The 17,626-nt window shown below is 40.4% G+C and overlaps 2 protein-coding genes across 2 annotated transcripts in view; both read left to right on the top strand.

Annotated features, from left to right (window-relative positions):
• ATG10 (autophagy related 10) overlaps positions 1 to 17,626 on the top strand; it is a 302,663-nt gene that overhangs the window by 279,445 nt on the left and 5,592 nt on the right. The window contains exons 16-17 of the mRNA XM_082458279.1: positions 2,179 to 2,676; positions 12,024 to 17,365. The gene's annotated coding sequence lies outside the window, so the exon portion shown is untranslated. The remainder of the gene's footprint in view (positions 1 to 2,178; positions 2,677 to 12,023; positions 17,366 to 17,626) is intronic.
• Positions 1 to 17,626, top strand: part of LOC309657011 (V-type proton ATPase subunit S1-like protein) — a 53,763-nt gene that overhangs the window by 30,545 nt on the left and 5,592 nt on the right. Inside the window, 5 exon segments of the mRNA XM_082453990.1 lie at positions 2,179 to 2,199; positions 2,201 to 2,221; positions 2,225 to 2,389; positions 2,393 to 2,676; positions 12,024 to 17,365. Of these exon segments, the coding sequence (XP_082310116.1) occupies positions 2,179 to 2,199; positions 2,201 to 2,221; positions 2,225 to 2,389; positions 2,393 to 2,482 (297 nt within the window). The 3' untranslated portion in view covers positions 2,483 to 2,676; positions 12,024 to 17,365.

The raw sequence follows: 17,626 nt of genomic DNA, 5'->3' as shown, positions 1-17,626 counted from the left end.
ATCTGTCTGCCCTGGCTGGAAGCAGCACAGTAATTTCGCTCTGAAGCTTTTGAGCAGCCAGCATAAGAAAGAATCACCCTTTACGTGTTCATGGGGTTCACAAGACTGCTGAGAATGTGCTTGTGCGGAGCACATTCACCCCTGGTGTTGTGCAGTGCATGACAGCATCCTCAGCAGCAGCCTCAGCGGGGGCAGAGCACTGGGGGGCAGAGGTGGGCCTTGTAAAACACTCTTCATGTGGACAGATGCAGAAGCAAGCCCAGTCCAGGGAAGAGGTAGTGCTGGTGGTGATGGGGGTTAAGGGATGCATACAAAAGGCTGCGTTCCACATCTACAGCTTTGCTGATCTATCTGGTTTATTCTAGGATTAAAGTATAGAGTGATGTCATGCATGGCAAACTCAGGTGCCTCAGGTGAAAGCTCACATGCCTCAGGTGGGCCAGCTGGGGACTTTGGCAAAATGTAGCTGGCATCACAAGAAGTATATTTTGTAAAACTTCAGCTAATTTTTGCTTTGTAGGAATGCAGGCCCAATCTTGCTGGATCTTCTGACTTTTCAATTAAAGGTAGAAATGTAGATTCCTGGGGGAGGTTTTCAGGATGTTCAGAACTCTGGGCCAAACAAAACTTACCCGTGGGCTAGATACAGAGTGTTTGCAATCTCTAGTCCAGAACATGGATAGACAACGTCTCCCTCAGGCATCCTCCACAGACATTGTTCTCAGTCAAGTCTTAAGAGTTAAGTGGCAGTCAGTGTCAGGACATTCTCTTTGGCTGGAGTTGTAGCATCAAATGAGGCCATCTTTTGTCATTGAGGAGCTTGACTCGTCAGGCTAGTGCCTGAAGAGAAGGCCACTTTGCCTCTTCATAGAGTGGGCAGACCAAATATCCTGAAAGCCAGGCCTAGAATCTCCTTCAGTAGTTGTTTTGGTTCAGTCTAAGCACAGGTAGTTGGGCAAGCAAGGCCCCTAATGTCTATGGTATGATGGGTGGCTACAATCATTTTAGCATGGAAACATGGTAAAGTGCCCACCTAAGTCTTAAAAATGAATCCTCAGTAAAGCATTCATGGATAATTCAGTTTTCTGATGTACCCTTTTAAAACCAACTAGGTGACTGAATGAGGTGACACTGTAGGGTTATGTTCTAAAAACCAGCTGCATGTGGAAGCTGCCTTCTACAAATGATTGTTCTCATTTAGAATCATTACTCCGTAGACTCTGTAGCCCCTGTTTCTTTATTGTGATAGTGTTTAGATAACGGGGCCAGTTGTCGATTTGAACCTCTCCTAGTTCCAAGTAATTAAATCACTTCATTTGCACATATGAGAAAGCTTTTCTTTCTATTCTCTGGGCAGACTGCAAGTGGTATACAGCTCTTCCAAAAACAGTACCAAGTCTGCATGGTACAACTGATAAAAAAGGAGAGTTAGTGATGGGGGGAAAAAGAGACACAATATACCAGGAGTTACGGAGTTGTAAACCGAGAAGTGACTCTGAAACCAGACTGCCAAGGTTTGAATTACAGCTTCTTTGTACTTAATGCTGTGTGACTATGGGCAAGTTACTTAACTATTCTGTGCCTATTTCCTCATCCATAAATTAGGATAAAATAGTAACTTATTCATAGGCTGTTGTAATTATTAAATGAGTTAAGGCAGTGTCTGGTACGTAAAAAAAAATCTTCAATAAGTGTTAGCTTTTATTATCTATATTTTACATCACTGGGAATCATATCTTCCCTTAAAAGACTCTTCCTATCTACTTCCTGTCAACAGAATCAAAGGCAGAGAAAGTGAGAATTAATGTTCTTTGCGAAATTTATATTAACACATAAAATTTTGAGTAGGCTTTGAATTTTAGAGACACCAGACGTGGTTTTAGGTGAACTAAGGATCAGATAAAAGAGGTTTTATTTCAGGGCCTTGAATTTATCTGGCCACTTAATTATGACAACCATATATCCCAGAGTTTCTGGGTCAGTCTTGATTTAAAATTAAGTTTCACTGTCCCCAAGAGCACACTTACATTTGTTAGATAATGTGTTTAAATTATTCAGCAAGTATGGCCCCAGTATTTAAATTTGACTGATTAGGGCTCCAGAACCCCTAGCCCAACTGTGAAGCAGATTTTCAGAGGAAAGAGTATGTTACTTCAGCACTTTTATTTCTCCTGACAGATCCAAGGCTTTACCATTAAGCGGGGGGCAGTTTGCCAAGGCCTGAGACTGCACCTCTTCCTTCTCACCAGCCATTCCAGTCAGCCTGGCAATGTCCCTGATCCTGCTGCTGGTGTTGGCCTGTGCCCTGCACATGCTCATCTACCTGCGCTCTCTGGATTGGCACTATGATTTCATCGCCGCTCCGGCTCACTTCTGCCAGTTGAAAGCTTGAGATGCATCAGAAGAGAAGGAGCTGCTGAGGAGCCAGGGAGTCGAATGCTATGAACTGAGAAGCCAGCAGACCTGCAAAATTTATGTTTAACAGCACAGGTCCCTCTTCCTCAGGAAGTCCACGATAGGCTCTGAAAGGAAGTGTTCCTGTTCTGTGCTGTTTGACTTGTGATATAAGATTTTCACCAAAAGTCTTGATTTTCTTTTTTTAAAGGAAATACATGCAAAGAATACATTTTGGAACATCCACTGGCCTTCTTAGATAGACTTGGAGCAATGATAAAGGTATCTCAGGAATCCCACGGAGATAAATATGATTGCTGCCCCAAGGTGTCTTGAAAGTAAAAGAATATTTCAAGTTAGGGGCAACCCCCCCCCAAAAAGAATGATGCAATGTAAAGAAGGGAAAACACACTTGGTTTTCCTTGCCTTTGTCAGTTTGAATGTGAGAAATATAGAAATGATAAATATAAGGTTATCTGGAAGTTCAGAATTTAAAGTATTTTGTAACATAGTTTGCGTTTCTCAGAAGTTTTGTCCCAATTTTGTTTTAAAAAATAGTCTTTTTTTTTCTCTGTCACAGAACTGTTTAGGGAAGACTCCTGTCAATATGGTGGAACACTTTATTCAAGGGCATTCTTGTCTTTTTCTTTGCTATTCAGAGGCAGCCCGATTCAGTCTCTGAAGGAGCAATGATAGTCTTGGCAGTATCTTACCTTTCTTATTTCATTGTGGTGCCAAGACTTGCTTCGTGTGTCTGATTTAGACTTCCATCAGCTCTCCTAGGTACCACTTAAAATAAACAACTAAGCTAAACAAAAACAATTTGCTTACTATGCAAATACATCTCCAAGTCCCCTTCCAGTGAGATAGCGTTCCCTAAAGAAATTCTGGAACCACCACTGATCTTTTTTTTTTTTTTTTTTTTTAGATTTTTAGAAATTTCATGTAATGTCTGAAACATTTATATTAACATATTTCCATACAAATAACCCAATGAAAGTTTAGTATTAGTTGTTTTGTTTGTTTTTTTTATACTGCAGGTTCTTATTAGGCATCAATTTTATACACATCAGTGTATACATGTCAATCCCAATCGCCCAATTCAGCACACCACCATCCCCACCCCACCGCAGTTTTCACCCCTTGGTGTCCATATGTCCATTCTCTACATCTGTGTCTCAACTTCTGCCCTGCAAACTGGCTCATCTGTACCATTTTTCTAGGTTCCACATACATGCATTAATATACGATATTTGTTTTTCTCTTTCTGACTTACTTCACTCTGTATGACAGTCTCTAGATCCATCCACGTCTCAACAAATGACTCAATTTCGTTCCTTTTTATGGCTGAGTAATATTCCATTGTATATATGTACCACCTCTTCTTTATCCATTCGTCTGTTGATGGGCATTTAGGTTGCTTCCATGACCTGGCTATTGTAAATAGTGCTGCAATGAACATTCGGGTGCATGTGTCTTTTTGAATTACGGTTTTCTCTGGGTATATGCCCAGTAGTGGGATTGCTGGGTCATATGGTAATTCTATTTTTAGTTTTTTAAGGAACCTCCATATTGTTCTCCATAGTGGCTGTATCAATTTACATTCCCACCAACAGTGCAAGAGGGTTCCCTTTTCTCCACACCCTCTCCAGCATTTGTTGTTTGTAGATTTTCTGATGATGCCCATTCTAACAGGAGTGAGGTGATACCTCATTGTAGTTTTGATTTGCATTTCTCTAATAATTAGTGATGTTGAGCATCTTTTCATGTGCTTCGTGGCTGTCTGTATGTCTTCTTTGGAGAAATGTCTATTTAGGTCTTCTGCCCATTTTTGGATTGGGGTGTTTGTTTCTTTAATATTGAGCTGAATGAGCTGTTTATATATTTTGGAGATTAATCCTTTGTCCGTTGATTCATTTGCAAATATTTTCTCCCATTCTGAGGGTTGTCTTTTCGTCTTGTTTATGGTTTCCTTTGCTGTGCAAAAGCTTTGAAGTTTCATTAGGTCCCACTTGTTTATTTTTGTTTTTATTTCCATTACTCTAGGAGGTGGATCAAAAAAGATCTTGCTGTGATTTATGTCAAAGAGTGTTCTTCCTATATTTTCCTCTAAGAGTTTTATAGTGTCCAGTCTTACATTTAGGTCTCTAATCCATTTTGAGTTTATTTTTGTGTATGGTGTTAGAGAGTATTCTAATTTCATTCTTTTACATGGAGCTGTCCAGTTTTCCCAGCACCACTTATTGAAGAGACTGTCTTTTCTCCATTGTATATCTTTGCCTCCTTTGTCATAGATTAGTTGACCATAGGTGCGTGGGTTAATCTCTGGGCTTTCTACCTTGTTCCATTGATCTATGTTTCTGTTTTTGTGCCAGTACCATATTGTCTTGATTACTGTAGCTTTGTAGTATAGTCTGAAGTCAGGGAGTCTGATTCCTCCAGCTCCTTTTTTTTCCCTCAAGACTGCTTTGGCTATTCGGGGTCTTTTGTCTCTCCATACAAATTTTAAGAGTTTTTGTTCTAGTTCTGTAAAAAAAATGCCATTGGTAATTTGATAGGGATTGCATTGAATCTGTAGATTGCTTTGGGTAGTATACTCATTTTCACAATGTTGATTCTTCCAATCCAAGAACATGGTATATCTCTCCATCTGTTGGTATCATCTTTAATTTCTTTCATCAGTGTCTTATAGTTTTCTGCATACAGGTCTTTTGTCTCCCTAGGTAGGTTTATTCCTAGGTATTTTATTCTTTTTGTTGCAATAGTAAATGGGAGTGTTTCCATAATTTCTCTTTCAGATTTTTCATCATTAGTGTATAGGAATGCAAGAGATTTCTGTGCATTAATTTTGTATCCTGCAACTTTACCATATTCATTAATTAGCTCTAGCAGTTTTCTGGTGGCAGTTTTAGGATTCTCTATGTTTAGTATCATGTCATCCGCAAACAGTGACAGTTTTACTTCTTCTTTTCCAATTTGTATTCCTTTTATTTCTTTTTCTTCTCTGATTGCCATGGCTAGGACTTCCAGAACTATGTTGAATAATAGTGGTGAGAGTGGACATCCTTGTCTCGTTCCTGATCTTAGAGGAAATGCTTTCAGTTTTTCACCATTGAGAATGATGTTTGCTGTGGGTTTGTCATATATGGCCTTTATTATGTTGAGGTAGGTTCCCTGTATGGCCACTTTCTGGACAGTTTTTATCATAAATGGGTGTTGAATTTTGTCGAAAGCTTTTTCTGCATCTATTGAGATGATCATATGGTTTTTATTCTTCAGTTTGTTAATATGGTGTGCCACTGATCTTCTTATAACCATTTTCTTCCACATGGATTTCCCCATAATCCTTTTCAGTTCTTGGCAGATAGTGAAAAATGGCTCACTCTGCATCCTCACCAAAGCTTCTCTAATATGCCTTCTGTGTTAAAGAGATCTTATGTGTAAAAACTACATTGCATTTCCATAACTAGGGTTTCACACATGAGCTAGGTTCTACTAAGATACCCTGCACAAAACCTCGAAAGCAGTTGAGAACAATGCAAGATAGGGAATCATGCACAGAGAAATTGGATCCTCTGGGCAGCTGTGGTGATGGGTCTATAGTCTAGTCTCATCTTTGATGTCAAGTGTGACTGATCATGACTGTGGGATTTCTGATAAAAACAGTCTCATGTTGGTCATTTCTTTTGGCTGCATTATTCTTGGCTGTGAATGTAGATTTGGTTGCAGCCCTCTCAGAATTCTGTAAGCTCCTATTAGTCTGTAGTGAATTCCTTTTTGTTTTTTTTAATTGAAGCATACTTGATTTACATCCTTTCTGTTTTAATACCTGGAGCAGATTCTGTAGCCTGTAACTAAGAATCTTAATTTATGTACTTATTTGTACCAAAGATGATTGCAGGGAGCACACCCTCAAGAAAATGGGAATCTAGGATTGATTATCTGACTCTGTTTAGCTTAAAATTAGAGGGGACTTTGTTAGCATTAGAGGATGGAAACTGAGAGCCCATGCCATTCCATAAAGAAATTTTCATTGTGGTTGCTTTGAGTGTCCACTGGTGGTATAAATGGTTGCTGTGAGAGTCTGTAAGTACATGAAGGGTCAACATAATTTATTGTTCAAGCTGGGACACTTTTGAAAGTAAAAGTGAGTGTCATTGACCATTCTAAGATAACAGACATAAACGGGATGGCTCCAGGCAAACTGGGGTATATAGTCACCTTAGGTATGGTGGTAACCCTGTAAGGTAGGCTAGCTCTTTCTAGCTGTGCTGGAGGGCTTACAGAAAGAAAAATGATAGCTCAGGATTTTAAATTCACAGCTCAAGGCATGGTTAAAAAAAATCCAGGGAGTTTCTATAACTGATCTGCAAGGATCTCTTACCTCTTGTCAAAGGGCTGACATAGTTGAAAATCAGACACAGGTCTGATCCTGCAAATTGGTAAACTGCATTGCATGTGGAATTCACAGCCTTGCCAGGTCTCTTACATATACATGAGAACATTTGTTTCAAAATAGAAGGAGACTGAAATAGGAGTGGTAACTGTTGGGAGAATTTAGACAACTTAAGGTATATTGAATCCCAAACTCCATTAAGTTTTTCTTGCTAGCAGAAGCATCCTCTCTGAGATGAAATGCTTCTTGCCTTGCTTGAAGGTCCTGTGATGACCTCATCAGAGACAGTTACCTTGCCCATTTTCCTCAATGCCTCTAGACAATTAGTGTTGTATTCTAGCATATCCCAGGGAACCAATTGCAAAGTTAAACATGGCAGAATAAAATTGCAAGGTTTTGCTAATTTATGCAGCATAAGACTTGGGGAATATATGTGTGAATGGATTCTGGAGGTGCTAGCTCAGAGAGTGAGGTGTATAATTTAGATCATGCTGAATCTTTTGAGATAGGTTCTCTTACCAGATTTTGGATTAATTGTGGTGGTTGAGCAGCTGGGAGTATTTCTAACAGTTTTCTCAGTTGGTTGATTACAATCAGAAACTCAACAGTGACAGACACAAAATAAAATAGGCCAGAAATTTCTTGGTATACTATGGAGAAAAAAAAAAAATTTAAACTTAGAAAATTGGGATATAGGAATGGATTTATCATGTATGACCTGTTCTCCATCCTTATAACTATTTTCCTCTGTGAAGGACCAGAGGATACTCCTTTTGTCATAACACTGAGAAACACGTTGGGAACATAGTATCAGCATTTTTGAAAAGTGTTCCAGCAACTGTCCTCTGTAGTCTATGGGTGAAGGTAAGAGGTGCTATCCTTGAACTAAGGATTCCGCTTAGTCTCATAGGGAAGCTGGGATCCTGGAGTGGCAGGGGTCAAATAGCAGCAGAGCAGCCTTAAGGGGCTGAAGGGCAGGAGTGTTAATCAGATTAGATTATGTTTATTAATGGTAAAGTGTTCTATGGTAGATGTGGCTAGACAGTCCATTGGAATACTTATTTATCTTAATAATAATAATAATAATAATAATAATAATAATAATAATAATAAATGATCTAGTTCTGGTGTAAAAAAGACCTTACTTGAGCCATCATGGTGGACTCATGGAGCTGAGTCTGTTCATGACTTAAGAAGAGAGCCCTTGACTGAAGAAGAGACCTATTAAAAGAAGGTCTTTGATCTTCGTATCTAATGTTGAGTATTATCATGAACAATTTTATGTTTGTCCATCAGGTATCTGTCTTTTTGTATCAATTCTGGTATGTTCTGACTTTTAGGTAAAGAACTGACACTATTCCCATGGGTACTTTTATTATTAACCTAGTAGGTATGTGATTATTGTCCTGTAATTGTTAGTGATGCAGGAGCACAGCCTAAGAGATGTCTGTCTTCCTGGGAGGTCTGGAAAAATATGGCAAAGAAAGTGATGTTTGACATGAGTAGCAGTTAACCAGACAGGTAACATGGAGAAGGACAGATATGGCAGAAGGAAACACATATGCAAAGATTAGACCTTATCATGTGCGGAGAACATGATAAACACATGTATATGGGTTGGCACATACAATGTATTTGGAGAGTGAAAGAGAGGTGCAGCTGGAAATGGAGAGAGGAAACAGATCATTGTACTCAACTAAAGACTTAGAATCATGACTTGAGTTAATGGAGAGGCCATTGAGAGGATTTTGGAGGATTCAGAGGTTGGTTCAATAAGACATAGCGACCAGGTGGCAAGTCACAAATGACTGGTAGATAACTTATTTTGGGTGCTGGTGGAAGGTGATGCTGATCTCTGCAATCAGGGAGAAACAGGTGAGGGTGGGAGTGGGAAATGGGAGGCTCCTGTAGGCAGGTCCTGTAGTAGAGGTCCAAGTAGGTGGTTGAATGTATGAATATGGGGTACAATGAAGAGGTCTGGACTAGAAATAGAAATTTGGAAATGTAGCAGCTGCTGTCAGTGTCCACCTTTGCACCTTACCATTTCAGTGCATCTTGGCCCATCTCTCCTTTGCCAGTGACTGCCCTCAGAGGCTGCTCTGCCTGTGTTCATGGCAGGCTGGAAGTGCTGAGGAATTAATGTCCCCTGGGAGTAACCTTCATATAATGACTCTCAGGAGTTCTGTATAAATACCCCAGCTCATTTTCCCCTTGACTGGAATAATTCTAGAGTGTTTTACACCATTTCCTGGAGCTCCTCAAAGACTATGCTCTTTTGCCCATTGGGGCATCTTTGCTTGATAATGTTCATTTTATTAACTCTCTTCTTTCCCCTGTCTTACTTTCCTGCTCCCCTAATGATGTTTCCTGGCATCACCTCCAAAATAAACTGCTTGCATTCAAATCCTTGTCTTGGGATCTGCTTCTCAGGAAACCCAAACTAAGATAAGCAGTAGTGGTCATAGGGGGAAGGTTGAAAACAAGGTGGTAGTGGTGATGGAGAAATGAACGAGATCAGGCAAGGAGAAAGGGTAGTTTGATAATGGATCTCTGGGGAATGCCATTATTTACGGAGTAGGATGAGAAAGAACTCTGTAAAGGAGCTAGAGTAGGAGCAATCGGAGAAGAAAGAAGGCAAACCAAGAAAGGAGTATTGTCTTAGAAATTAAAGGGAAAAAGGCTTTCAGGATGAGGGGAGTAGTCAGTTATGTCAAATTTGGAGATAGATCAAGTAAGAAAAGAACTTAAGAAGTGTTTATTCCTTGGATTGATCAATAGGAGGTCCTCGATGAACATCAAACTTCATGGAAAAAGAGAGATTAGAGATACTCAGGGTATTTATTGCCCCAGTTTTCTCCTGGAGGGAATACCTTGGACTGGTTGTATCCCTTCTCTGAAGGTCATTGCCTCTTTTAACATGGCCTCCTACACATGACTCTCTCCTGGCTTTCAGTAATTTCTTATTTCCTTGTCTCTTTGGACTCAGAGATGGTAACAACGCCATTGATAGTAGCCCCAGCTTACTGCATTGTCCCTTATGGATCTCCTGTACTCTACTGGGACCTGCGTAATGGTTTCTTTGTAAATAAACCCTCCTTAAATTATCCCATTTTGAGGGTGCCTGCTTCCTGTTGGGAATCAGACTTACACAGAGGTTTAGAAAAATTAAAATTTATTTGTTGCAATTTTTTATAGCTAGCAGTTTTTCAGAAAGAATTTAAAACATTTTAATAAGGTAGAAGAAACTTGAGTATGTTGTAGGGTAAATTAGCAGTTCTGAGGTTGTGGTGGATTTTTTTTTTTTTTTTGCCTCCTGTGACATTATGAACGATGACGTTCACATGTGTAATACTCTCCCATAGACATGCCCACATGTTGTTACTCTGTGCACCAATTTTCAGGGCCCTACAGCCTGGTAGTCTTCTGAGATCCCTGCTGCATAAAGGTCCTTGGGTAACAGACATAGGTAGCTACAGGCTACAGACAATTCCTAGGTAACAAACTGAGGCTTTCTTACTTAAAAAAGCATATTGGAATGTGAGAGTGTATTATTATAGGGCAGCCCTTGACTATTCTCTGATTTATGCAAATAGTATAAACAATCATTGCCAACAGGTTGTATGGGCATCCCATAAAGTTGATTGCCTCTATAGCTGGGAACCCTTGGACTGGAAGAAAGGATATAGAGTCCAGGGTGTAGAGAAAGGTTAAAAATATATACTCCAGAGAGGGGAGAAAATTGGTGGAACAAGGTCCTCTGTGTTATAGATTTTCTTCTGGGGATGGGGTGGAGAAGGTACTTGTGCTTCCTCAGTGGAGACACATAGAAGGAACAACTTTCCGGGGAGAATACTGAACAGTTGTCCCTTCTGTCTCTATCCCTGCTTGTGCTTTTCATGACCTCACCTTTAAGAGTTAGACGGTAATGAAATGAACAGATCCAGTTTTCCTGTAACTCTTTGGGACAATCTGTCTTTATTTCAGATTCCTCTTTTTATGATAGAACTTGCAATGTTTGCTATATGATACTTTCAGTTACTGAGATGAGATCAACAACATTTTATAAGGACCAAAAGAGCAAAACCTCTAGTTCCAAATAAATGGAATTTAAAATGTGGTTTGGACCTTCTGATATTTTATGAAGGAAAAATAGGACAAATGTTGGTAGTCAAATTTAGTTGTTCTAATGTTTATTATTTTGTAACACATGTAACCCTGATGGTGGCCACCTGGATGTTCCCGAACCCTCTGGAGTCATCCTTCAGTTTACTCTCCTAATAAAATGGCTTGAGTCTCCTTAATATGAGAAATAAGTCTGTTCCCCAAGATAGCTGAGAATTCAGCAGGAGTGTGGATTGGTGGCATGAGCAGTAGTGACTTGTATTCTTGTTGTTTCTTCTAGTTCTGATTTCTTGCCTGTCTTGATTTTCAGACACCCCGTCGGTGGCCTCACCTTCTCCCATTGCTCTCAGTTCCTGGAGCTGCTGTCTGACATTGACACGAGTGTCACAGACTTTTACTGAAAGTTAGGGAATAATATATGGTGTAGCTCTTAAAGAAAAGAGCCTTTCTCCCTCTTCAGAATTCTTTCTTTTTAACCTACCTGGATTAAACTGCAGTCAGGTTTAAAATAATAACATCTCTTCATCTATTGACCCATCTCTCTCTCTCTTTCCTTTATCTATCCATCTGGTACGTATGTAAGATGAATGTGGTTTTACAATGTTAAAAAAACTTGAAAGATGTTTTAAAAGTCTGTATGTTTAGGCTGTAAAAGATGCATACTAGCTCTTCAAAAGTTATCACAGAAAAGCTTAGGAAGTATGAAGCAAAGAAATTTTTGTGTTCTTAGTAAAATACTTAACTGTAGAATGCATATTATCACAGTTTTTAAGAAGCTAAATTTTATTTCCAACCCTATTACAGTGATAAAGTGTTCATTTTTATCCAGCAATGGCATTCTGAGCAAAACTCATCTCTGGCCTTAAGAGTTTGTTGTCACATTTATGTGAAGCATTGGATTTAGAAACCTACTCAGTAGTCTCAGTTCTTCTCCTTAAACAAGGCATACTCTTATTCCTACTTCAATGAATCATTTCAGTGAGATCTGAAAATGTCTTCATGTGTTACAAATTTTTCTGCTTTTTGGAGGATCCAAGGTCCAGGAGATTATGCTGGTGGAGATTTGGATTAAATGTTCTAACCTTAATTAGTCTTTCCCCCCTTTCTGCAGCTCCTGTGCCCTCAATTCCATCCCTCTTCCTGTTGAGGATGTGCATGTTCCCAAGACTGAGCCTGATTTTCCAGTACAGCCCTCCTTCTTACGGTGATGTTTTCCTTAGTGCAGACTGAAATGAGTTCACTTCATGTTTAAATGCCTTGTGGTTAGAACTCAGGACTTGCCAGCCTTCTCCACGTGTTTGCAGCTTGCATCTATTTCACCCTGCAGCTGCAAAAGGGTTTTCTGATTTGGTTTCCGGGAGATCAATTCTGAACTGACCTCGAGTGCAGGAAGACCTCTGCAGGGACAGAGGCAGATTTTGAAGCACTATTTAGAAGACCCTCTTTAGGAAAATGAATATAAAATTATAAATATAAATTAGGCATAAAGGTGATTATCTATTTAGAAAGAGAAAACTAATAACAAAAATTTTAAAAGTTGACTGAGTTTGAAATAGTTTATTTTCACAACTTTTTCAAAAACACACTTTCATGAGAATGTAATGCTAGGGACCCTTCCAGGGCCATGGAAGAGACCTGTATAAATTGTGTGTGTGTGTGTGTGTGTGTGTGTGTGTGTGTGTATGGGATTTTTACAGAGATTTGACATTATACACAACTGTGGATGCTGGTTAAATAGTCTCTTTGGGCCTGTTGTCTTCATGTCAGATGCTAAAACTTAAAGTCTGCATAGCAAACAATTGGGAAGGGAAGATGGATGTAAAGTGGGGGGAGAGCAAGGACAAGCTAGAATCCACGAAGAGGAGCCAGGATCATGAGAATGAACTGGGACCTGTGTCAGTTTTCACTGCCTTCATCTTTATAAAATAGTGCCCTTTTTTACAGAGCTAAACAAATGTCTCAGGAAGATGTTGAAGGAGGATCCCAGGAGAAGGTGGAGCAGCTGCAGGCCTGGGTGCTGCCCTGTGGCCAACAAGGTAAACCAGCAGATCAATGGTAACGTGCTTGAGCTACAAATGTACCTGACTCCACCTTTTGAAGGTTAAATATAATACGGCTGCTGCTTCACTTCCACCTTCTAAATCTCATGCACAGAGGTCTCTCAGACATGGTTCACCCTAACCAGAAACATACAGGGAAGTGAATGCTCGGAAACATGGTTCAGCCTAAGTATACTGATGTATTACAAAAGCACCACAGTCTGCCCATTGTCACTTTGCCACCCATATACATCTCTGTAAACTATACTTATTTTAAAAATAAATACATTAACAAAGTCATACTTCTGCCTAACCTGATACAACTACCCTATGGACAACTGAAAATATGCTAACCCTTTCCCCCCTAAGTGGATACTAATTCCCTTTTGTGTTTTTGATCACGTTCATTCTTCTCTTAAGTTATTCAAACTCCCCCTTTGTTATCCTGTAACTTAAATACTGAGATATAAGGTTAACAATTATCCATATATCTTATGTTAGTTGCTCAGGAAATGGGAGTAGGAAAGAAAATTAAGGTATCTGTTTAGTGTATAGTATTTTGATGTGATACATTCATATCAAAATAAGGAAGAAATACAACGACCATACTTCTCATTTCTGCAGTTAGTTACATGGTCTAGCTGGTATTTATAATTGCCTTCTTCTGCGAGTTGGAGTTCCTCTCCTGGTGAGGTAACCTAAACATTTATTCCTGAAGTTTCTGGACCATTAGTAGTCTTGCATGAATTGACTTGTTTTGGTTTTCCATTGACTTTAATCACATAACAAAGGACTGCTGAAAGGCTCTCCCAGGGTTTCCCTCTGCCCCCACTGTGCAGTAGCAATCCAATTTCCTCTTGATAGTGAGGATCAATCACCGGGATGATCTAAGCAATCCAGGATTTCCATACTATTGGCATTTTGGGCTAGATAATTCTTTGTTGTAGTGGGCTGTCCTGTGCATTGTACGATGTTTAGCCGCATCCTTGACCTCTAACCACCAGGTACTAGTTCACTCTCCTCCTGCAATTATCACAACAACAACAAAAAATGTCTCTAGACGTTACAAATGTCCTCTGGACAAAATTGTCCCCAGTAACCCTTTTCTTTTGCCAGTTGATTCATAGACATAAGTACCCCAAAGTGGCTATGTGACAGTCTCAGTTTCCAGTTAATGGAATCACTGTTTTGTCTCTTGCTGAAAGCATTGCTCTTTGGGGAACTACAGCCTCCAAATCAGCGGAGCCTAAAGTTGCAAGGATGGAAAGCAAACACTTTGTTAGTGAATCACTAGAGGTATTAGTGAGAGCTGCTATTCCTATTTCTATTCCTTGATTCCTAGATTCATGAATCCTGGTTATGGGAGAAACAGGACTGTACATTTGTTGTCAGGTTATATACTACCTCCTGGTCCATATTGCCATAGCTTTGAAAGGTACTGTCAACTATCTGGCACTATAACTGAGTGTTCAAAAAGCCATTCCGTTGTTCTATCAAGTCAGCTACTTCAGGATGATGGGCGTCATGGGAAGACCAGTGAATTCCATGGGGATGGGCCCATTGGCTGCACTTCGTTTGCTGTGAAATGCTTGGCTGGAAGCAATGCTGTATTATACCATGACGGTGGATAAGGCATTCTGTAAGGCCACAGACAATGGCAGAAGCATTGTGGGCAGGGAAGAGAAATCCACGCCTATGGTAAGTGCTTATCCAGTGAGAACAAAGTGCAGCTCCTTTCATGACAGAAGTGGTAATGTAATCAGTCCACCATCAGGTATCTGGCTGATTGTCCCTAGGGAATGGTGCCATTTTAGGGGCTCAGTTTTGGTCTCTGCTGCTGGCAGATTGAGTACTCAGCAGTGCTGTATCCAGATAAGCCTTGATGAGTAGAAGTCCATTTTACTAGGTTCATGCATTACCTCTATCCCTGCCAATATGGCCATTATATTTGAGCCCATTTGACAATAACAGAAGTAGATGGAGAAAGAAGTTCACCGACAGCCCCAGAATATCTCATCCTATCCACTCAACTATTAAAATCCCTCTGTGTTGAGGTCACACTTTGGTGAGCATACACATGGGACACAAAACATTTTGCATTCTGTGCCCATTTAGAGATGTTTATCCAATACTTCTCCAGATCTTCATGTTACCAATTTTCCAATTGTGTTTCATCTAATTCCTTGACCACCCAGCCAGACCATTAACCATACCTCAAGAATTACTGTAGACACATACCTCTGGTTATTGTTCCTACCAGGAAAAATGAACAGCCAGGTACATCACTCAAAGTTCTGTCTACAGGGAAGATTTCCCTTTACCACTGTTCATGAAGGCCATCCCAGCATAGGGCTATAGTGCTATAGCCACCCACTTTCAGGTTCTGCCTGCATATATTAAGTAGAACCATCTGTAAACCAAGCCTGAGTTTTTTCTTTCTTAGTTAACTGTTCATAGAGAACTCCCCACAAGGCCATAGGTGTGGGTTGAGAGAGAGAAGGCAGTTATCAGGAGTGGGGGCATGGGCATCTCGGCAACTTTCTCATGCAGCTGACTTGTGCCTTCAAGACCTTCTTGAGCCTGCTTTCTATATACCACTTTTACTTGATGGAATGTCGCAGCTGTACATGCCTAGCTTTATAGGCTTGGTGAGTCAGACTATCTACTTCATGATGGGCGCCTCAGGTCACATGGTAACTTGGTGGCCCATGGTCAGGTGTTCAGGTCTACTAAGGTCAAGTAGAAAGCCAAAAGCTGTTTCTCAAAAGGAGAGTAGTTATTTGCACAGGATAGCGTGGTTCTGCTTCAAAATCCTAAGGGTCTTCATTGTGATTCACTAAGAGCAGCCTGCCATAGGCTTCATAAAACATCCTTATCCATCACTGACACTTCAAGCTGACTCCTTATGCACAATCTCCCAGGATTTCAGCTTTTGTTTCTCATTACTCCTAATTATACTTACTTCTAGGGGAAAGATATATAATCCCTAAACTCTTGGTGTGTGTGTTTGATATGGACCCTGTGGTGAACAGAATAATGCCCCTCCCACAAAGTTGTCCATGTCCGAACCCCTGGAATCTGTGAATGTGTTAGCTTTCGTGGCAAAGGGACTTTGCAGATGTGATTAAGTTAAGGGTCTTGAGATGGGGAACTTACTCTCTTTTATCCAGGTGGACCCAATGTAACTGCCAAAGTTCTTATAAGAGAAAGAGGGAGACAGGAGAGAGACAATCAGAGAGTAGGATGTGGATGTGACAACGGAAGTGGAGGCTGGAGTGATACAAGGAAGGAGCCATGAACCAAAGAATGCAGGTGGCCTTAAGAAGTGGAAAAGGTAAGGAAATAAATTCTCCTGTAGAGGCTCCAGAAGGAATACAACCCTGCTGTCACCTTGATTTTAGGACTTCTGACCTCCAGAACTATAAGATAATAAATTTGAGTTTTAAGCCACTAAGTTTGTGGTGATTTGTCACAGTGGCAGTAGGAGATCTTGACATGAAACTAGACCCAAAAGGAAACGCCAGGTGTCTGGGTAGAGTCCTCTCCCTCCCTGTGCACTCCTCCTCCCCTTCCCAGTCTCCATCATTCTCCACAAGACTGGCTCCAGGCAAACTATTGAAGGACACAAAGTCATTGCAAGACTCTTCTTTCTACCCCTTCTGTGCCCTGTGTCTTTATGTAAATCCCTGGCTACCTGAGGTTCCTGAGTTCTTCCTCTTGTCTCATCAACTTTTTTTCATCAAGCCTTCCTTTTAAATTCTTCTTTTGCTCAGGATTTGAACTCTAATAGAAAAATGATAAATTGTTAATGAATCCGTGACTTCTATTTTCAAATATATCTGAAACACATTTATATTTCTATAGTGGTTTCTTGCAGACTCTAAGTCACAGAAAGAGTTACTCTAACGATGAAAAATTTCAGTTTTGCGGCAAGCTAATCCTGGGAAATTTGGAGTCTTTCAAATTACTTCAGGTAAATGCCAGTCTACATGCAGGGCATTTTCTGACTGCTTATTGCTTATCCCCAAGTGTCCATTAATGTTTCCTATTGTTGTGTCTGGAAAATCATAAACTTTTCAAAGGTTTTTGCTGTTCATGTACAAACTTGCATTTGGGATGTTATTTAGGATCCACAGCTCACTGAAGTAACTAAGTTCTCTTATCTTGTCTGGTTTGTTTTGCTATTAGGTTCTGTTAGATGTGACAGTAAGACATTTTCTGCTGCTCCATCCTCTGTGTCACTCAAATCATTGTTGCTGGTCTCCTTGGTACTGGTAGCCTGGATGAGTAGAGTTTGTGTTAGTGGCTCTGGAAAGACTGTGAGTCCATGCAAGAATGGGAGAGGTGCTTAAGGAAGATGAACTCTTCCATCTTTGTAGCCAAGGAATGTCAATTGAAATAGCACACCAAAGAGGTACTGGTTTTTGTTTTTTTTTTTTTAATTAATTAATTAATTAATTTATGGCTGTGTTGGGTCTTCGTTTCTGTGCGAGGGCTTTCTCCAGTTGCGGCGAGCGGGGGCCACTCTTCATCGCAGTGCGCGGGCCTCTCACTATCGCGGCCTCTCTTGTTGCGGAGCACAGGCTCCAGATGCGCAGGCTCAGTAATTGTGGCTCACGGGCCCAGCTGCTCCACGGCATGTGGGATCTTCCCAGACCAGGGCTCGAACCCCTGT

The sequence above is a fragment of the Balaenoptera physalus genome, assembly GCF_965194825.1.
Source record: "Balaenoptera physalus genome assembly, chromosome: 3".
NCBI lineage: Eukaryota > Metazoa > Chordata > Mammalia > Artiodactyla > Balaenopteridae > Balaenoptera > Balaenoptera physalus.
Note: the sequence above shows the minus strand (reverse complement) of the source record. Positions and strands in the feature narration are given on the sequence as shown.